The sequence below is a fragment of the Trichomycterus rosablanca genome, chromosome 9 (assembly GCF_030014385.1).
Source record: "Trichomycterus rosablanca isolate fTriRos1 chromosome 9, fTriRos1.hap1, whole genome shotgun sequence".
Lineage (NCBI taxonomy): Eukaryota > Metazoa > Chordata > Actinopteri > Siluriformes > Trichomycteridae > Trichomycterus > Trichomycterus rosablanca.
The window spans coordinates 26,804,428-26,826,040 of record NC_085996.1 but is presented as its reverse complement, the minus strand read 5'-3'; the positions used below and the strand labels follow the sequence as shown (position 1 = coordinate 26,826,040).

At 37.2% G+C, this 21,613-nt stretch overlaps 2 protein-coding genes across 5 annotated transcripts; one reads left to right on the top strand and one right to left on the bottom strand.

The window, feature by feature from the left end:
• Positions 1 to 1,375: 1,375 nt before the first annotated feature.
• Positions 1,376 to 11,990, bottom strand: si:ch211-121a2.4 (transmembrane protein 205). 3 transcript variants are annotated; one of them, XR_010013727.1, is made up of 6 exons: positions 11,946 to 11,990; positions 6,144 to 6,296; positions 5,008 to 5,171; positions 2,507 to 2,913; positions 2,180 to 2,250; positions 1,376 to 1,872 (listed from the first exon to the last, which is right to left on the bottom strand). XR_010013727.1 is itself a non-coding variant. In XM_063002173.1 (4 exons), exons 2-4 carry the CDS (start codon positions 6,241 to 6,243, stop codon positions 2,611 to 2,613), a joined length of 567 nt encoding a protein of 188 aa, XP_062858243.1. In that variant the 5' UTR covers positions 6,244 to 6,296; positions 11,946 to 11,990; the 3' UTR covers positions 1,985 to 2,610. The 3 variants fall into 3 exon arrangements, 1 of the variants encoding a protein (XP_062858243.1); XR_010013726.1 differs by having other exon boundaries at positions 2,180 to 2,913; XM_063002173.1 differs by lacking the exon at positions 1,376 to 1,872 and having other exon boundaries at positions 1,985 to 2,913.
• On the top strand, positions 11,893 to 21,358 carry LOC134320654 (ciliary microtubule-associated protein 2-like). 2 transcript variants are annotated; one of them, XM_063002171.1, is made up of 11 exons: positions 11,893 to 11,980; positions 14,301 to 14,533; positions 14,622 to 14,706; positions 14,963 to 15,133; positions 15,670 to 15,789; positions 17,129 to 17,242; positions 17,802 to 17,951; positions 18,121 to 18,294; positions 19,548 to 19,682; positions 20,304 to 20,434; positions 21,143 to 21,358. In XM_063002171.1, the coding sequence occupies exons 2-11, from the start codon at positions 14,484 to 14,486 to the stop codon at positions 21,240 to 21,242; spliced, it is 1,230 nt and encodes a 409-aa protein (XP_062858241.1). In that variant the 5' UTR covers positions 11,893 to 11,980; positions 14,301 to 14,483; the 3' UTR covers positions 21,243 to 21,358. The 2 variants fall into 2 exon arrangements, with proteins under 2 accessions (XP_062858241.1, XP_062858242.1); XM_063002172.1 differs by having other exon boundaries at positions 11,903 to 11,980; positions 14,414 to 14,533.
• The last annotated feature ends 255 nt before the right edge of the window (positions 21,359 to 21,613 follow it).

Genomic DNA, 21,613 nt, shown 5'->3' with positions numbered 1-21,613 from the left:
GGATGCACTAGTACAGGGGTTTTCAAACTAAAAAAATGGGTCCCTGAAAAAAATAATAATAAATGAATTTTAACAGGACCATAAACATGAGCTTGAACACGAACGCCCCCTTGTGGAGGTTTTACGTTGTAAACCATTTCTCTCAGTGTAACGGGCCATGTCCTAGTATCTCCCCCCCAAAAAGTACCATCCCGAATACATTAAATACGTATGGGGTGTTAACAAAAAAGATGATAACAATAAACCAAAAGCCTCTTAGGTAAGTGTTGTTAAAAAATAAATAAAAAATACATTTGAAGCAGTATTTCCTGCACTACTTTGATATTAAATAGGTGGACCTTGGCATGGAAACATGTTCTTGCTAAAGTACCTTTTAAAACCTATTTACATGCAGTTAGACTAGTTTTATGCAGCCTACAGGGACAGTTTGATTTAATGCAATAATTCACATCAAGGGTTATTTAATTATTTATTTTCACTAACCACATCATGTTGAAGTTGCAGTGTTGCAATGAGGCCAGCTGCACCCAAAAAACTGAGGGAAAGGCAAGAACCACTGGAGGCCACTGGAGTTTCTTTAAATCAGTAATGTTAGGAAAGGCCCTCCCTAAAATTGCTGAAAAATTAGAAACATATAATTTCCATTCGATTACACCTGTTATCAACTGTGGCCGAAACACATTAATAAAAAATTAAAAGGTGTGTCCCAATACTTTTGTCCAGATAGTGTATTTTACTGCCTCATTGTAAAACCATGTATCGTTGAATTCTAAAGTGTACATACAATTTTAGGAGACATATTTCAAGGCAGATTTCTGCAACCATGTATTTTCTGTGACTGAATGACAACACATATCTTTTTCCCCAGTCTTACACAAATTTATAGTGGGCTTTTATGTATTTAGTGGGACTCCACTGGAAAAATCTACCAACAGCAACTTAAATTACTGAATTAATGATGTGAAAAGTTATATGTCTTACTTGTTGCATTGGCTTCAGCTGGTGACTTCTCCATCACCGTATAACAAGCACTTGGAGTAGTGGTAGATTGCCACGGTCACAAAGAAATGCCAAACTTCATCTTACGCTGAAAGGAGATTTGTCTGGCTGGTCAGATGTAACCACCAAAAACAGGCCTGTCATAAAAAAGGTGCTCAAGGAACACTGGTGTCACTGTCCACAGTCAATGCTTCAAAGGCTTCAGTGCAAGAAATGTAAACAGCAACACATTTTAGTAGAGCTTTAATGTGACAATTTTGGATCAGGGGATTTTTCCTTGGCTAGGTTAAGCTTGCATTTACTGTGGACTGTGTCACCAATGTTCCTGGCAAAGAATTTTGTGGTGGTTCTGGGATATACTGTATCTGACCCTCCTGACAAGTTTCCTCATAACCTAAACTGAGAGTTTGGGTTTTTTCCCCAACCTTGGCAAGATACCACTGTTTCATTTACTGTCCAATGGGTGCAAACAAACTATCTCAAAAAAAAATTTCTATTTTATTTATGCATTTTCTCCCAATTTAGCATAGTCAGTTTGTCTTCTGCTGCTGGGGGATCCCTGATTGCAGTCGAGGTGGGTATATTGCTGCTCACGCCTCCTCCGACCCATGTGCACCCCTTAGCGGGACCCTTTTTCACCCATGCGTTCTGCATAGGCACCTCTCTATCTGCTAATCACTGTCCTTTCACAGTGTTTGAAGACCCCAACCACATAGTCCGGGCATCCCGCCCTAGCAGAAACGTGTCTTCCCGCTAGATGGTGCCCAGCCGACCAGTGGAAACATCAAGTTTCAAACCAAGGTGTTCAGAATCTCGGTGCTCATGTGCTAGCGGAATATCCCGCTGCGCCACCTGGGCACTCTAGCCCTATTTCTATAAGAATAAAGAAGTCACAAAAAAAAAAATAAGGCGACCATGCCACACAGTTAAATTGTTACAAACAGAACTTTTGGATCAGTAAATTAATTATATAAGTTGCTCTTTATTTTGACCCAAACAATTTTCAGAAATCCCTGAATAAACCTTAATTCATGTTTTTTTAAAGCATATTTAAATCCTTGTCATCACAAACAGTTGCAACATAAATTATTCCATTTCTAGGAAATACTTTCAATTAATTTTAATCATAATTTATACTTTATAACACTTGAACAAATAATAAAGACTTAAAATAAATTACCTGAAAAATGGAAGACTGACCATAACACAATGAATTCCTTCTTCTCATGCATGTATTGTTGCCTAAAGACCCTTTACCATAAACAAAATGAGATAAGTGCATGGTGTGAAATGCATGTAATCATTAATCAGAGTTAAATACATTTAAATACAATTTACATGATGCTTTGTTGGTTTAATCTAGAAGTCAGTGATCGATGCTCCATCATTTAACAACAACAGTTTTTGTAACCACAGGTTTTTGTGAATGTTATGTACATCAGATCAAGTCACTATATTTTGTAACATCACACTAAACAGAGCAGAAAGAACGTTTAAAAAAACTGACCAGTACACTATTAGATGTTTGACAACAGTTCCAGACGTCAAGGTTCTTGCATTGTGTTCCTAGTGAACAATGTATCCTTCGATTCAACGGGAGCTACAGCAAAATCAAATCTTAGTGAGGTTCTCTGCCAGGTAATACAGGCTGTAGCCATTACAAACAATGCAGCACAGGTTACAGAGGGACGACAGGAGGTGGTAAAGCCATAACCGCTTGCTTAGCTGCTTGTACTTGGGGTCTTTGTCACACAGTTTGGAGTAAGCCTCGCGATTAGATGAGAGCCCAATATCCTGGCCCAGTCCGCAGGCCTGCTCAATCAGGTGCATGTCTGCCATGATCTCGGAGGTCAGCTGGCCAAACCACTGGGCATTCACAGCCGCCACCGTTACACACACGAAGAAAATAAAGATCTGCCCAGCAATTGAAAAGGAGGAAAAAAGTATATGAATTAAATCAAGGTAGAACAAAAGTAACAGCAGTTTCTAAAGTGTCTACCTCCTTTATATGGGGGGTAGAGGCATGGTTATGGTTTTACCTTTAAATTGTTTGTATATTTAAAGTGAACATATGCACCAGAGATACAGTAGTGTTCAAAAAAAATAGCAGTGATTTTAAAAAAGCGAATAAAGCACAAAATCATTATAATAACTTTTATTTCCATAAATGCAAATGCACTGAAAATACTACACTTTCAATTCTAATTCAAATCATTAACAAAATTTAGCCAGTTTGTGTTCATCCTTTACAGAAAGTTAAGAAAAATGAATATTAGGCTGTTCAAAAAAATAGCAGTGCCAGCATTTTTCTTTAAAAACTCAAAAAGTTTATCTATAACATGAAAAAATGTTTGAGGTTTCACTTTACTTTAAATTACTGAACTAATATTTAGTGGCATAACAATTGTTTCTGAGATCTGTGTTGCATGGAGTCGACCAACTTCTGGCACATCTGACCAGGTATTCCAGTCCAGGATGATCAGACTACATTCCACAGTTCTTCTGCAATTTTGGGTTTTGCCTCAAAAAATGTGTTTCAGATTTCAGCCCACAAGTTCTCTATGGGATTGAAGTCAGGGGATTGGGCTGGTCACTCTATTACCTCAATCTTGTTTGTCTGTAACCAAGATGTTTTGGGTCATTGTCATGTTGAAACACCCATTTTAAGGAAATTTCTTCTTCGACATAGGGCAACATGATCTCCTCAAGTATTCTGATATATTTAAACTGATCCATGATCCCTCGTATGTGATAAATAGGCGTAACACCATGGTATGAAAAACATCCCCATATCATAGTTTTGTACCACCGTGTCTTCACAGTGAACTTTGGCTTAAATTCAGTGCTCGAGGGTCATCTGACATACTGTCTATGGCCACTTGACCCAAAAAGAACAATTTTGCTTTCACCAGTCCACAAAATGTTGAGCCATTTCTCTTTGGACTAGTCAATGTGTTCCTTGGCAAATTTGAACCCATTCAGGACACGTCTTTTTCTTAACAACGGGACTTTGCAAGGAGTTCTTGCTGGTAAATTGGCTTCACTTAATCATCTTCTGTACTCACAGGTAACTTCAGATGTTTCTTGATCTTTCTGGAGGTGATCATTGGCTGAGTATTTGCCATTCTGGCTATTCTTTGATCCATTCGAACAGTAGTTCCACGCTTCCTTCTGCATCTTTCAGGTTTTGGTTGTCACTTTAAGGCATTTGAGATCATTTTAGCTGAGCAGCCTATCATTTGCTGCACTTCTCTGTATGTTTTTTCCATCTACAATCAACTTTTTAATCAAAGTACGCTGTTCATCAGTACAATGTCAGGAACAACCCATTTTACCCAGTATTTCAGAAGGAAATGTGCTATGACCAGTCTGTGCAACATTTGCCACCCTCCTACCTTAAATAAGGGTCAAAACTGACACCCGTTCTTCTGCAGAATGAATGACTTCACCAATTGAACTCCTCACTGCTATTATTTTGAACAACCCCCTTTCAATCAATGCTTCGATTACTCAGAATGAGTGGCATGCATGTCCTAATTGTTGGGTTTGTTTTGTTTTCATTACTCTACTACACTTTCAAGTAAATTATTTGCTATGTAGAAATAGCATTTCTACTAAAAACAGTGATTTATCAGGTTAATGGTGTTGGACTGCTATTTTTTTGAACACCCCTGTATTTCAAATAATCAAAAAGTGGCAGAATACTTGTTTTCCCCTTAGGGTAAAATGTAAATCTAAGTCCAAAGCACAGCAGCACTACTTATAGTATTTATAGTACTAATGTTTAAACAGTAAATTGCAAATAACAGATAAAGCTGCCCCGGGTAAAAACTCCACCCTGCATACACAGCTCTCACTAAAGCTGTTGGTAGCACTTAAGTCCTGATATTCATCCAATCTTAAACATGTGCATGTTAAGTTTTCAAAACATTACATTTGCCTGTAATATCAATGTGTGTTTTAGTGGTTTAGTAGTGTAGCTATTGCCTTGCTTCCGCATCTGCATACCTGAAAGGCTTCTTTTTCATCCAGCAGGTCACTTGGATGGTACATGGCAAAAATAGCCAGGCTGAAGAAGGCACAAGCTGAGCCAATGTGCAGGTAGAAAGGGAAGAGTCGACTCTGAATGAAGCCATAGGTGTGCCTGTTTAGATGGCTGTCCATCACAAAGCCTGAAATAGCACAACAACTCAAAATATAATTTACCTAAACATTTACATAAATGCTTAGCCATATATAAATGACTGGATTCTTTACCACATACACTTTAAGGATTATGTATGCCAATGTCAACCACTTAATAATAAGATAATAGTAATTATATATAGCACCTTTCATTCAATACATAATACACAATACACATACGTAATACAGATATAACACAATACATAATTTGAATGGCAGTTGTGGGTAATTTAGCTTCATTCCCAAACTACCTTTGTGAGACATTGTACTCTCACAGATAACTTGTATTTAAGTTATGACGGGAGGTTTAACCCCATCCCAAAATATTTTGTGAGACCCTAGATTACATTCAAATAAAATTGTTTAATGCAAATAAAATAATAAAAGATAACATCATATTAAAATGCTCATTTAAAAATATGTCTAGCTGTTTTTTTAAACATGTGTAATGATTGAGAGGCTCTTAGCTTCTGATGGCTGGCCATGATGGCTTAATGCAGATTCCTCAGTCTTTAACTGTATTTGGGAACCACTAACGTATTGCTGCTCGATAATCTAAAATCCCTGGATGGAACATGTCTAGTAACTAGTTCACTAAAATAGAAAAAGAAAAAGTAAGACCAAGAAACTGCTGTTTAAAAACCTATAGAAGATTTTTTAAATCAATTTTAAAAGACAGAGGTAGCAAATGGAGAGATTAAAGTGCTAGTGTAATATGATCCCACTTTGCTGTAAGTGTCAGGACTGTGGCAGCAGCATTCTGAACTCAATGCAGGTGTCTAACAGAATGCTGGCAGGGACCATAACATATTCTGTGTAATCTTTATCCTATACAAAAGAGTATGACTGGAAAAAAAGAAAATAATTAGTAATTAGTGTTAGTGTCAGATAGTGTTAACCTGCTGTCAGATACTTTAAATTCACACCAATGTTAAATAATCTGTTAAATAGACTCTCACCAGAAATAAAGGTGACCCATATCTGCATGCCCCAGAACGTGGAGAGGAAGATGAGGTGGAGGAGTTTAGCAGTGACAGGAAGTTCTTGATCTGTGGACATGTTCAGGGCATCCAATCTGTAAAGTGCTGTACATTCCACCCCTGCTCTCCTCTCTGCAACATTATAAGGTGAGACAGTAGCAAACATATAAGATGTTACATTTCTTTAACAATAAAGAATTCCTGACATCAGAATAGAAATGGGCCAATCATGACATCCTGTTTATCTTTAGCACCATCTACTTACAGGGGTTGGACAATGAAACTGAAACACCTGTCATTTTAGTGTGGGAGGTTTCATGGCTAAACTGGACCAGTCTGGTGGCCAATCTTCATTAATTGCACATTGCACCAGTAAGAGCAGAGTGTGAAGGTTCAATTAGCAGGGTAAGAGCACAGTTTTGCTCAAAATATTGCAATGCACACAACATTATGGGTGACATACCAGAGTTCAAAAGAGGACAAATTGTTGGTGCACGTCTTGCTGGCGCATCTGTGACCAAGACAGCAAGTCTTTGTGATGTATCAAGAGCCACGGTATCCAGGGTAATGTCAGCATACCACCAAGGAGGACAAACCACATCCAACAGGATTAACTGTGGACGCAAGAGGAAGCTGTCTGAAAGGGATGTTCGGGTGCTAACCCGGATTGTATCCAAAAAACATAAAACCACGGCTGCCCAAATCACGGCAGAATTAAATGTGCACCTCAACTCTCCTGTTTCCACCAGAACTGTCCGTCGGGAGCTCCACAGGGTCAATATACACGGCCGGGCTGCTATAGCCAAACCTTTGGTCACTCGTGCCAATGCCAAACGTCGGTTTCAATGGTGCAAGGAGCGCAAATCTTGGGCTGTGGACAATGTGAAACATGTATTGTTCTCTGATGAGTCCACCTTTACTGTTTTCCCCACATCCGGGAGAGTTACGGTGTGGAGAAGCCCCAAAGAAGCGTACCACCCAGACTGTTGCATGCCCAGAGTGAAGCATGGGGGTGGATCAGTGATGGTTTGGGCTGCCATATCATGGCATTCCCTTGGCCCAATACTTGTGCTAGATGGGCGCGTCACTGCCAAGGACTACCGAACCATTCTGGAGGACCATGTGCATCCAATGGTTCAAACATTGTATCCTGAAGGCGGTGCCGTGTATCAGGATGACAATGCACCAATACACACAGCAAGACTGGTGAAAGATTGGTTTGATGAACATGAAAGTGAAGTTGAACATCTCCCATGGCCTGCACAGTCACCAGATCTAAATATTATTGAGCCACTTTGGGGTGTTTTGGAGAAGCGAGTCAGGAAACGTTTTCCTCCACCAGCATCACGTAGTGACCTGGCCACTATCCTGCAAGAAGAATGGCTTAAAATCCCTCTGACCACTGTGCAGGACTTGTATATGTCATTTCCAAGACGAATTGACGCTGTATTGGCCGCAAAAGGAGGCCCTACACCATACTAATAAATTATTGTGGTCTAAAACCAGGTGTTTCAGTTTCATTGTCCAACCCCTGTATATCAATGCATAAATACCACAACACTAACCTGCTCTGGCAGAGGACAGTGAACCTTTTCTAATCCGGTTTATTAACAACAAAACTCACATGCAGCATCACAGTGCATGTGCTGTTAAATATTGCATTTTCTAAATCAGGTATTTGACAGCACCAGTTTAGAGTGATGAGAGTCTTTTTTTCTTTTCTTTTTATAAAGCCATTACAAGTTAAAAACTCATCTAATCTTTTTCAATCTTCTCTGACAGTGCCTTTAACTTTTTCTTAAGAACATTTAACTATGTACATTCAAAAAATACATTGCACTCTAAACAATATCATAACAAAAATAAATAAATAAATAAATAAATACAATCTAATATAAACAGTCATACATTTGAATTCCATTGTGATCAAAATAATAAACCTCTCAGTTGCCAACTTCTATACACATTCTTGTTATCACATCTGGTCTCATTTCTGCTAAATACTTTATCCATTTACTCCAATGCTTATTGAATACATCCATTCTACTATTTACTGAAAAAGTTATCTTCTCCATTAAATACATTTCTTTAGTTAGTTCTATACAGTAATTTAAAGTTGGTCCTTCTGATTGTAACCATTTCCTGGTCAGTGCCTTTTTACTAGCTGCTAAAAGCACTGCCAACTAAATATTCATCTACTTGTCCCATATCAGGGGGTATTGGAATACATCCCAAATATAATACCTCACTACACATAGGAATCTCTCTTCAAAATATAAGCTGTAGAGCTTCCTAATAAATATGCAAATAAGCTTAGAAAATCCTTTCAAAAGTTTGTTTGTTTGTTTATTAGGATTTTAACATCATGTTTTACACTTTTGGTTACATTCATGACAGGAACGGTAGCCACTAATTACACAAGATTCATCAGTTCACACAAGGTTACATCAAACACAGTCAGGGACAATTTAGTGTCTCCAATTTACCTCACTTGCATGTCTTTGGACTGTGGGAGGAAACCGGAGCACCCGGAGAAAACCCACGCAGACACGGGGAGAACATGCAAACTCCACACAGAAAGGACCCGGACCGCCCCACCTGGGGATCGAACCCAGGACCTTCTTGCTGTGAGACGACAGAGCGACCCACTAAGCCACCGTGCCACCCCCTTTCAAAATAATATATGTATAATAAATAAATAAATGAAGCAACTAATGGTTCCTAAAGGTCTGAAAAAAGTGTTTTGTATAAGACTATTTTGGCTTTTATCTACTTTTAATGAGTTTATGCATAGTGATTAATCAGGTAAGATTCTCCTTGCTGTTCAGTTCATGTTCTGCCTTTTTTTATCTGTTGTCACTAATAACTACTGTAAAGTAACTACTTTAAATTCTTTAAAAATCCTACAATGTGATTTCCTGGATTTTTTTTTTCTCATTTTGTCTCTCATAGTTGAAGTGTACCTATGATGAAAATTACAGACCTCTCTCATCTTTCTAAGTAGGAGAACCTGCACAATCAGTGGCTGACTAAATACTTTTTGGCCCCACTGTAGCTACTAAAAATATGAACTAAAACCTGTGAATATCACCCCACTGTTACACTGGTGAATCGTGCTGCTTCGTGCGGTTATTTAAGAGGCTTATAAAAGAAAAAGAAAAAAGAAAAAATTAAGAGGCTTCCAGTCTAGTGACGTCAATTCAGTGCGCAGTAGCATTAGCTTACATGTGGCAATGTTCATATTTTGACTCTTCAACGACTTTGTAAGAGGATCCAGTGATAATAGACAGAAGAATCTCCATAAAACAAAACGTAACAGCTCTGGAACATTTTTTATGGCTACAGGATGCGAGAGAGGCAATTTTCGAAATCTCCATTCATTTTTCCCATTCAAAATTTCTCTTAGACCCGGGTTACCAAATATGGGCATAACAACATGGCATGGACTACAATATGACGACATGACTTCAGTGGTCTATTACACCTGCAAAATACAATACTATTGAAATAAAGTAGGAAATAATAGAGAAATATGAGAGTTATTGTTGTTTCTGGTAGATACATTTTATAAAAAAAGAAGGAAATTTATTATGGTGTATAGTAAAGCACACGTACTGTTAGGGCTGTCGCGCTAACCGCAATTTTGAAATACCGCGGTATAGATCAGCCAACCGCAGGGCATGCCAAGCAACCGCAACGTTTTTTCTTTTTCTTTGTTGCAAAGTCCATCTTGTTTTACGCTTACATTCGGGCGTAATAAATGTTAAATAAATTCATAATGAAAATGAGCTAAGAGTGTCATTTTCCCGCCACCTGTTCGCATCCGTTGCTGCTGAGTGTCAGAGTTTGTGTTTTAAAATGGAAACAATGGCAACATTAATTATAGGCAAGTTTATTAATGATCAAATTGAGTTCACACTCAATAAAATACTTGTAATTAAGACTATATTCAAACCTTAAAAAAGCCTTGGCGAACTAAAACACTTAATGACGGTTAATATGGCAGTGCAGCCTGCAAATATTCTGTTGCTGGCTTGCTGGAATGATTTAAATGTATTTTTTCGTTGAATAAAAATGTATTGAAACAAATAAATAACTTGAAATGTAGTATATATTGTTATGTTAATTATACCTACTAAATAGATGGTTAATAGCGGCACGACAACCGGGCTAGATTTCCTCTGCTCTCTAAAGTCGCATGCAGGTACAGTACACGTGTATTAGTGCAGCGAGCACACCATCAGAGAGAGTTTTTAGTGCTGCCGGGAACATCGCTACCCCACTCAGATCCTCTCTCAAACCACATCAGGTGAACATGTTGCATTTAAAATATTTAGCCTAAACACTTTTTTTTTCGTTTCACAGTGTATATCTAGCCTAGGCTAGAAGCTAAATTTAAACCTTTTTTAATAGAGAAAAGACACGCATCTTAGCTTTGTTCTGTATTTAACAATAAACACGCATTTGATTTGTCTTAAAGCTGTCTCATCTGTGTCATTACTAAGGCAATAATATACTGAATCGTAGCCTAACAACAAAGCTTGTTTATATAGCTCTAAAATCCAGATAAATTAAGTAATAAAAAAAAAATAATAATAATAATTGGCGATATTACCGAAAACCGCGGTGTTGAGCCACGCTGAATACCGCAAGGGGAAATTCTTTCACCGTGACAGCCCTACGTACTGTACTGAAATGTGATGTGTGTTTTATGTACAGTACTACTGTGTATTGTTGTTTATTATTGTTTATTACAGGAATGTCTATTCTATAATTTAAGATTTAAGGGAAAATATACTTGTATTTATAACAGAAAAGAGCATTTAAGACATTAGAAAGGTTAGGTAAGGGGGTGGTTTGGGAGGTCTGGCACAGATTAATTCTATTTACATTATTTCTTATGGGAAAAATAGGTTTCACTTAGGAACATTTTGACTTAAGAACAGCGCTTCGGAACCAATTAAATTCAATTCGTAAGGGTCTACTGTACTTGACTTTAGAATACATTTGATTAACAGCCACTGCAAAATCAATAAACACCATGACTGTCAGGTGAACAATATGGAATAAGTATGATCTGCTCTCAAAAAAAGACAAACCTTTTATACTATTTAATTTTAAATTAAATTAAATGAATGAATGGTGTTAAAGTTTTAGGGGTCACTGAAGTTCAACAAAGCTGCTATTAGCTGATATTACGCATTTTGTGTGCGTTCACAATGCTGTCTGGTATGTATATTCATTCATTATTCTTCAATTTACACCATACTAACTTAGTGGGTATACAATTACTGACTGAAACAATTTTCACTTTTTTACGCATTTATCACGTAAAGGAAACCCCATTTCAACCTTGTACTTACCTCTAAATTTACACTGCACTGTAACGTTACCTCAGACATAGCCACGTTTACTATACAGCTGCATGTTATTTATTTTAAATTCCAAAACAGAAAGCTTTACTCTTATTAAGACTCTTGTTAAACTCTTTAGTGTGTGTTGTTTAAAAGGTAGCTATATGTAAATTTAAGGTGTTTAAGAAAATTTCATTCGCCGTGTTAAACTTAAAGGAAAACTTTGACTTAAAATACAGAACCTGCTTAGCCAGTTAGCTTTCCTAGCTAGCAACTTTCAACGGAATTTGGAGAGCAAGGTAAATTAACAATATATTCCAGTGTTTCGAATAACAACAACTTTGTGCACGGGTTGTTTGTAAAAGTTGTTATAATTTCATGTGTATAGAAAACACGTAAGGATATTTGTGTTAACAGTGGAACCTACCTGGTAATATATGGAGAAACAACTCCAGTAAACCGGTTCGTATACACACACACACACAATCACAGCAACATTGTGGGAGGATCACGGTCGTGTTAGTGTGAGTTGAGTTGAGTTCAGTGGGTGTGTTGAACTGGAATTGACACTTTCAGCCTCAAAACGTATGAATGTAGGATAGTACGCATTAAAGGAAAATATTATAAAAAGAAATGAAAATGAGTCCAGCCATAAGGTCAGTGTTGATTAAAATTCATAAAATGTATGATATGCTAAGTACTAAGTAGGGTGTTCTGTTCTGTTACACGTGCCATGAGGTTTACAAACATGTTCTAAAACTGCACATAAAAACATTAGTTATTTAATTAATAAAATTAATTTTAAAAAATCATGTTAATATTTGTATTTTTTTCATTTATTTATTTTAAATTTTTCCCCTTTTTCTCCCCTTTTAGCGCATCCAATTGTTCAATTTGCATCGTGCTTCCTCTCTGTCTATGCCGAACCCTGCCCTGACCGAGGAGATCGAAGCTAACCCATATCCCCTCCGAAACATGGGCAGCAGCCGGATGCATTTTTGCCACCCACACACCTAGCGTTGCATGCGGAGAGACACACCCTAAGGGCACTCTTCCTCATCTCTGTGCAGGCGCCTCTAATCAGCCGGCAGAGGTCGTAATCGCATTCTGACAGAGAGAGACCCACATCCGGTTCTTTGTCTCGCCCCCCAACTGAGCAACCGGCCAATCGTTGCTCATACAGCCACTTAGCCTCGAACCGGTAAGGCAGAGCTGGATTCGATACGATGTACTCAGAATCCAGCTCTGGTTGCAGCGTGTCTTTTTACCGCTGCGCCACCTGAGCAGCATTTATTTATTTCTTCTTGGTTTTTTTTTTCGAACAATGTGCTAATCATTCATTGTTTAATGTAACCTCTTGTTATATTTTAGTAATATTTCTTTATATACAGGGGAGCAAATATGTATAAACACTTTAACAAAAGAAAAACCTTTATTAATGTTAACTGCACTTGATTATTAAATATAAGTCACTTTTGAACATCATACTACAAGTTGCTATGTTGCAAAAAAATCAATTTACAGTATAACTTCATCAAAAGTCCATAGATAGTCCATCTATTAAAGTATTTTACTTATGTCATCTCATCCTCGTACAGTCGTTACAAAGTTTAAAGGCAGTAATTTAATTTACTTACTTTAACTTTAATAAATAGTTCTTCTTTACTATGTATATGCATTGCATTAATCTTGTAAGCACAATGTCTATAATATCATTAATAAACATTAATACATCTAGCAATTCTTTTTGTGACAGTTGTCAGAATGTTATCAGGCCTTTTAACTTTCATTAACCTTTAAGTCTATGATTAACCTTTTTTAATTACATGGCACTCTTTGCAGTACATTTATTATACTTCTTAGTTGTTGTTCTGAGCCTAAAATATAAAAATAAACCACAGAGACACGTCTTCTGCATTGAAATATACTCTGAGGCAAATAAAAGTCCACAATTTTTAAGTTTTTTTTAAATTATATATACACTGATCAGCCATAACATTAAAACCACCTCCTTGTTTCTACACCCACTGTCCATTTTATCAGCTCCACTTACCATATAGAAGCACTTTGTAGTTCTACAATTACTGACTGTAGTCCATCTGTTTCTTTACATGCTTTGTTAGCCCCCTTTGTGTGGTGGGTCATTCTCAGCACTGCAGTGACACTGACATGGTGGTGGTGTGTTAGTGTGTGTGGTGTGAATCAGACACAGCAGCACTGATGGAGTTTTTAAACACCTCACTGTCACTGCTGGACTGAGAATAGTCCACCAAACAAAAATATCCAGCCAACCTCACCCCATGGGCAGTGTCCTGTGACCACTGATGAAGGTCTAGAAGATGACCAACTCAAACAGCAGCAATAGATGAGCGATCGTCTCTGACTTTATATCTACAAGGTGGATCAACTAGGTAGGAGTGTCTAATAGAGTGGACAGTGAGTGGACATGGTATTTAAAAACTCCAGCAGCGCTGCTGTGTCTGATTCACTCATACCAGCACAACACACACTAACACACCACCACCATGTCATTGTCACTGCAGTGCTGAGAATGATCCTTCACCTAAATAATACCTGCTCTGTGTGGGTCCTGACCATTGAAGAACAGGGTGAACGCAGGCTAAAAAGTATGTAGAGAAACAGATGGACTACAGTCAGTAATTGTAGAACTACAAAGTGTTTCTATATGGTAAGTGGAGCTGATAAAATGGACAGTGAGTGTGAAAATAAGGAGGTGGTTTTAATGTTATGGCTGATCAGTGTATATTCCTGTCACATGTAGTTCAGCTGGAGCTTAAGGTTCCTCAGTCACTACTGTTAGAATGACTAGAAGCATAGCAGGAGGTCCTGATTCCATGGTTGCTAGGAGGCAAGGCATTAATTCTTTATTTCAAGTTGTCATAGTCACAAGCTTCTCAAGTACACAGAGGCTTCAGGTAGAATCTGCAAGTGTGCAAGACTAAAAATGTCAGCAAAAAAGTTTAAAGGCGCACCGTTTGGAACACAATCCCCCAGGTAAAACCTGTTATTTGTTTTTGTCCTCAATAATAATAATAATCATCATTATTTAATTTATCCACTTTCAAACTTTTCTACATTCCAGGTTTTGTGTGTCGGCAGACCTTAATGCAAAAAAGAGGATTGAAACTTACACCTATGTCTGCAACTGCAGGAGAAATACTAGCCTGGTAAAGAGTTTACACTAAGTTAATTACACTTAAACTTACTAATAGCCACATTAACTGTGTCACCACTATCTGGCTGTGTAGCACTGTCAGTCCAAACATGAAACTGATTCATTAGTCACTTGTGGATGGTAAAGCAGCTGCATGCTATTTCACTCCACATTAAATAACAGCTTTTACTTATATCTATTATGTGCAGATTGTGTTGGTTAGTGCTCTTAGTGTGTTACATTCTGAGTGTGTGAGGCCTGTTTCTCAGGTAAGGAGCAGTGCACCTGAAACATATAATCCAGTCAGTGGGGACTTTGGCACTCAAGCAGTGCAGGAGGGGATGCAGGACCCTGGCTGGAGGAGGGTACAAGACACTGTCTGTCTGGATAAGATGCCACATCTGCCTTACATGGATGTATGGGAGAACAAACAATTTTTGGTAAGTGAAAATCATGCAGGAGAGATTAGTAGTTTTGTGTTAGGGACACTGGAATAATTTACCACATATGCAGTTCATTTAAATTCCGTAAAGAATCCAATACAAACACATTTATTTTATTGCTTGGTCATTTTTTGACTCAGTGTGTAGATGGATGGATGGATGGATGGATGGAAGGACAGACGGACGGACAGACAGACAGATAGATAGATAGATAGACAGACACCACTAAATACAAATTAATCAGTTATTTGATAGACAGATCAAATAGATAGATCTACACCAATAAATGCAATTCAATCAGTAATTTGATACAGACAGACAGACAGACAGACAGACAGTCAGACAGACAGACAGATAGCGCTACGCCACTAAATGCAATTTAATCAGTAATTTGATAGACAGACAGACAGACAGACAGACAGACAGGCAGACAGACAGATAGATAGAAAGAAAGAAAGATAGACAGATAGATAGAAAGATCTACACCACTAAATGCAATTTAATCAGTAAATTCTTTGTACTGTATATTCCAGAAAACGAAGGTTGGTCCAGGCACGTATAGAATTGCCAGTTTCATTGAAGAGATGCTAAAGAAACCAGGCAGCATGAGAGGAATCTGTGAAACCAGAGAAGAACGCTTCAAAGACTGTCAGGTACACAATTCTGTCACTAGATGAAAAAAGTATTGCCATCTGAATAAAAGTGATCAGACAATAGTGTGTTTGTGGGGTGGGGGGGTCTTATGGGTCATTTATGTAAACATCCATCTAGCCTATCTAAAACACACCCAAACCTAACAAGTGCATAAAGCAATGGGTCGTACTAAAAAGCTTATTGATCTACAAAATGGCACTGTCATTAAGTGCCTAGCATGTAAAAACTGTTTGTGCTCAGATGCACCAGTGTCGATTTCCAAACTGACTCTTGAAGTACCAACAGCATAGAAAACTGTTGTCTGGTTTCGTCATGTCACTCTTCTGGCATTTACTATATAAAAGAAAGTTTAAAAGACTCACTGGATTAACTATAACTGAATATGTATTTTTGTGATGTTAAATGCATTGATAAGGATGTACCGGCACCCTCAGAATTATTGAATATAATTATGTGTAAAGATGTGGTTAATTAGCTCAATCTCAAATTGACAATTTGAAATAAGTCCAACCTTTCGTTAAAGTAAATTCAGAGAACATTAAAAATATAAATACATATATTTTAAACAAAACTCTGCTGAAATGCTTGATGAAACTGGAAAATACCTAAGCACTTTTAAATACAAGATTCCTTTAGATCCTTTAGGCTTTCGCATGCTTTCCTCTTTAGTTCACCCCACAATTTTTAGCTGGTTCAGTAGACTGGCAAATTATATTGGCAAAAGTATGATTGTGGTCTTCAAACCATTTTTCTAGGTTTGAAATATATTTTCAGTGACCTGCTGGACAATCAAACAGTGACCCAGCTGAGCTTATTGACAAACTGGTAATTTAATTGATTCATTTATGCTCACAATGTTCCCTGTGCTGTTTTAGCAGAACATAACAAAACATCAACCATACTTAACAGTGGGGTTGAGCTTTTTTTTTTTTTTTTTTTATAGCCATTTCTCCTTTTACACCAAACCTGTCTTCTGTGTGTTGCCAGAAACTAAATTTTTGGCCAATCATTTTAGAAAATCTCATTCAAGTCAAAGTCAAGCAGCATCAAGTGCTAAAGTTTGTGCATAGATGAATGAAAAGGCTGCAAAATACATGTCTTTTCCTCCAGGCAGGTTCATCCCAGCTCTGTTTCCAGTGTATCGCCCTAACTACTAATATGTATTTATAGAGACCAATAATTTCAAGCCATAGTTCGTAAATTATAGTATTTGATTAGTGTTATTATTCTAAAAAAAATCAAGGTAAGGGTAATTAACAAAAAAACATTTTACTTAATGTGCCAGCATTGATTTTATGTGTCATGGTACAAGTATGCATTGCTTGGTGTGTGTTTTAGAACATAATCCCGGGTCCAGGCACTTACGGAATTCCCTCAGCTCCACAGGAGTGCAAGAGGAGGTCTTTGGGGACCTGTTGCAGCAGCATGCAGAGTTTTCCAGATAACACTGTGGTAAATAAACATGACTCTATCAGGCTGATATTCTAAATATACTGGAAATATGGACAAAACTTTCTAAACTTCTGAACAAATTATTAAATTAAATTTGATGCCATTCAAATTAAATTGGTGTCTCATTTGTTGGTGTCTTGTTTAGCTTTCCACTAGTAGACTTTATTTATTTGCTTTAGTTTAGCCACACATTAAAACATAGGTAAGTTTAGGCTCGATGTTAGTTGGTAAGACCAGTTCACTTTCAACAAGCTCATATTTGATGTTAGGCTTGCATTCTGTGGACATTTCCACTTCACAATAATATAATTTACAAATAATCTTTAGAAATGTGACTTGTTAAAAAGAAGAGGCATCCTTTAACATATCGAAGTTACTTTGGTTGATGTTTATTGTTAGTGTTTTTAGGATCTAATGCTTGATTTTACAGACCTGTTGTAAGAGATCATACATCTGTACCTACTTATCAGTGATGATCCCATATTTTTAGTCATGCATTGTATGTGCTACAGAACTGTATTTAGAATACAGTGATTTATAAACTCTGTTCCTTGTACAGCAGCAGGACAGTGGTTTGGGCCCAGGTACCTACAATCTAAAGAGCTTCACTGATGTGCTCCTGAATCGCAGAGTTAGCAAGAGAGGACCGTATGACCTTTTCACCAGCTCCAGAAACAAACCCATTGCTTATGGCTACTTTGCTGCTCCCGTGAGTCTAATAAAATAAAATCATTTTTATTGCTCATGCTATATGGTTGTCTTATGCATTGTTTTAGTACTCAGTTTATTAAAATACTTGTAATCATTTTTTAATCATGTTAATGTTAACCTATGACAAATAATGACAATAACAATAGCATTCTGTGTCTGCTTTTTAGAAAATGGTAAATCTAAACCCGGGGGAGTACACTGAAGAGTTACCAAAGTTTGATGAAGAGCTGCAGAGGCAAGAGAAGAGGAAACAAGGGGTGTTTAGCAATCTTGAACAATACCCTGCCATTCCTACTGAGAGAATCTACATATCCACTTTGGCTCAGTGCCCACGGCCTGCGGTACATACACAACACATTCATCAACATCTGTTTAGCCACACTAATTGACATATCATACACTACAAATTGCAACATGTTAATAATTTAAAGAAATACACTGCACATAAGTACTTTTTGATTGCTGATTATTATGAGAGAACATCTCTATCCTGTCAGGAGTCTCTTTCAGCAGCAGTTCTTAACCTTTTTTTCTCTTAGACCCCTTTGTGTTCTGAAAAAAATGTTTTTCTGGGACTCCCTTGACACGGGTTATGATATTATCCTTTGCACTTTTGTGGTGAGCAAATCAAATATGTGTCCATTCTCAAAGACCCAGCGTATACTATAGGTAGTTTAAAATAGACCTGTATGACATTATAAGAAATCTCTTGTATGCCAATAGCCTATTGATTTTTCCATCCCATCATGTATGATTCTTTTTACTGTTATCAATTAAATGCAACCAGACCCCCTCTCTAGGCTTGAGGTCGGCTCCCTTATTAAGAACCACTGATCTACAGGGCATGAGGGGTCACTGATATGTTAGAGTGACATTAAAAGGAGTTAGACAAATGGGTGATACAACTATGAAAGTGATCATATTCTAAGACCTTTCCAGTCACCTGATATCAACCTAAATTAAAATCTATGGCAGATGTGGGACTTACATGTTAAATGGTGCTTTCTACGTTTTCTACTAAGAATAGTTTAATCTCATCACCTTATTAGGACATTTCGTGTTTTATCAATTTGTCACCATTCTAAATGTTAAATAAAAAATACAAATTTCTGATTTCATGAAAATGTAAGGCTGGCATTTTGGAAACATCAGGCCAGCTAGCTAACTGCTAAAATGCTAAAGTATTTTACATTATTCACAGGCTCACAAGAGCAAAAGTTTTTGGATATTTATACCATTAATAGTAGCAATTCCTTTTAAAATACATTTTATTGTAAGATATTTGGTGTTCTTTCTTACCTTAAGCAACAAAACTGCCTGATATATACAAGAACATTTCAAGATTTTGGCTGCATCCCTGACCACATATTGGGGTACTAAATAACCTGTCACTTCAGTACACGACCATGGGGTCATCATTATGGAATAGTTTGATCATCAGCAATTACACAATATTGACTAATTTAGACAGTATACACAAGTATCCTGGATGAATTAACCATATAATTATTAATTTTTGTTACCCGCACTCTTACTTCCTACAACTTTGTACCTTAAATCTTGTTGATCTCATATTTTGTTCTCTGTCTGACAGACGTTTCCCAGCCCGGGCTCATATGAAGTTAGTCCTAAGAAACCAGTGCATGAGTTCAGTGGTGCAGTAGCTCCATTCCTCTCCTCTGCCCCCAGGATGAGCAAGAGAACAGAGGCGCTGCTGAATAAAAATCATGTGAGGTCTACATCACATTTAAAATAATACATTAAATAGCATTTCTGGTTTAAAATGAGTCATACATTGTAGTTAGTTTTTAATTTACTACCCAAGAAATTATATTAACATTCTACTGTAATAAAATTATGATCAATAAATATGCAATACTGAATATGCAACAAGGAAAGACTCGTCATGTTATAATAGCAGATTAGTCTATTATAATCTCAACAATTGTAACTAATTGCATTCAAATATGTAAACAATTATTTGAATGCAAGAGTAAAAATTTAGCCTAGTCTGCATTCCAAAGAGCTTAATAGTAATATTAGTACCTTGCCAGTGGTACTGTAGAGCAGCGCACATGAAGCCTTTTCAGATGCTCATTGGTGTATAGCCATAGTAAGACATTGCCTTAACTTGGGTAATATCTCCCAGGTGATCAGGTTGTCACACCCTTAAAGTAGTATAAAGCTTTGATGTAAGGACATTTTCTTGACCAACTTTTAGTTTTTTGTAGCTTCCTTTATCCAAACAAGGTTCTTTGTACAAACTTTGAAAACCATAATGTGTTGTTGTAAATGTTGTATGCTAAGGAAAAATTTAATATTAAATATAACTTCTTTGTGTTTCTCACAGAACCCGGTTGGACCTGGTCGCTACAACTTGTCAAGTTCTAGTCTGAATACATCCAGTAATGGTCACAGGTCATCGTTCATATCTGGCACCGAGCGCTACCCACAATGCCCTGCAAGAGACAAGTCCCTCCAGTAAGCTACTCTATATAATTCTAAATATACTCTATATATTCTAAAGGGCCAGTACTGCAGAGAGCATCTTACATCATCAAACAAACCTGATTCAGAGTTTTAATTTAATAGCAAGAACATCTCATGACTGCTTTGTTGGAGAAAACACAATTTTAGTAATACTACGGCCCTTCAGAAACTGACACCCCATATCTATACATTTAACAAATAATGCATTACTTTCATAAATAGTGTAGTTACCTGAGATCTTAAGCTCTAGTTTAAATCCCAGTTGGTGCTATTGACCTAGCCTAACAATTGGCTGTACCTGAAGAAGGGAGGTCAGTGGAGCCTCTATAGTTCTTGGCTTTGTTGTAAGTTCCAGGAGCCTGCACTAGTGATGGATAATTTGAGGGAGGTGTAGCGTGTCTCTTTGTACGCACTACAGCTCTGTGTGAAACTCTAGAAAATGCAAAGATGTCTGAGGGGGAACATCATATTCTTCTCAGCTTTCTTTGCTACAAGCAACAAATAAATTACAGTAGGGGAATTGATTAGGAGAAATAAAAAAAAAAAGCAGTTTGAAAACTGAAAAGCATCACTTTTATACATTGAAAATATATGTATTTTATCACATTACTCTGTAATGTTGCCTTGTTGATAATTGTGTTTTGTTATAAAAGTTAAACATGATATATTAAAAAGTAAATTCCTTTTATTTTCTGCTAGGGAGAGACTCAAACCCATCAATGTACCTCTGGAGAAGAGATCTTTCCTCCTGCAACCTGAGGGTCCATTTAACGATGTGAGAATCTGTTCTTCAGCATAGATGAACATTACCAGTTTGCAGACTCCAGTACATTCACAATTAATACTGCCTATAATAGCTGGATTTACTTGTGGGAAGCCATCGTTTAAACATACATAAAATTTCTCTGCATGATACATCAGTATGTGTCATTTGTATAATGCACTTTTTATAAGAACATCGAAAATGTATAGAAAAAGAAGTGTTTCGCTTTTTCATTTCTGATCATCGGTCTGCCCAAGTTTGAAAACCGGGGCCTAGTTAATAATAGTATACATGGATTTCACTGTGAAACTGCTCCACTTGATTCAGGGTTGGGGTGGGTGCAACATCACCAAAACACACTGGATGCCACACACTTAGTTACTCATAAGGTGGGAGGAAACCATAAT

Bases quoted from the DNA above. Each gene is read 5' to 3' on its own strand.
- si:ch211-121a2.4 (XM_063002173.1), bottom strand. From the start codon at position 6,243: ATGTCCACAGATCAAGAACTTCCTGTCACTGCTAAACTCCTCCACCTC. The intron at 5,172-6,143 runs GTGAGAGTCTAT...GTGCTATTTCAG, and splicing joins ATGGGTCACCTTTATTTCTG to GCTTTGTGATGGACAGCCAT. The intron at 2,914-5,007 runs GTATGCAGATGC...ATTGCTGGGCAG, and splicing joins ATGAAAAAGAAGCCTTTCAG to ATCTTTATTTTCTTCGTGTG.
- LOC134320654 (XM_063002171.1), top strand. From the start codon at position 14,484: ATGTCAGCAAAAAAGTTTAAAGGCGCACCGTTTGGAACACAATCCCCC. The intron at 14,707-14,962 runs GTAAAGAGTTTA...CCTGTTTCTCAG, and splicing joins GCAGGAGAAATACTAGCCTG to GTAAGGAGCAGTGCACCTGA. The intron at 19,683-20,303 runs GTGAGGTCTACA...TGTTTCTCACAG, and splicing joins CGCTGCTGAATAAAAATCAT to AACCCGGTTGGACCTGGTCG.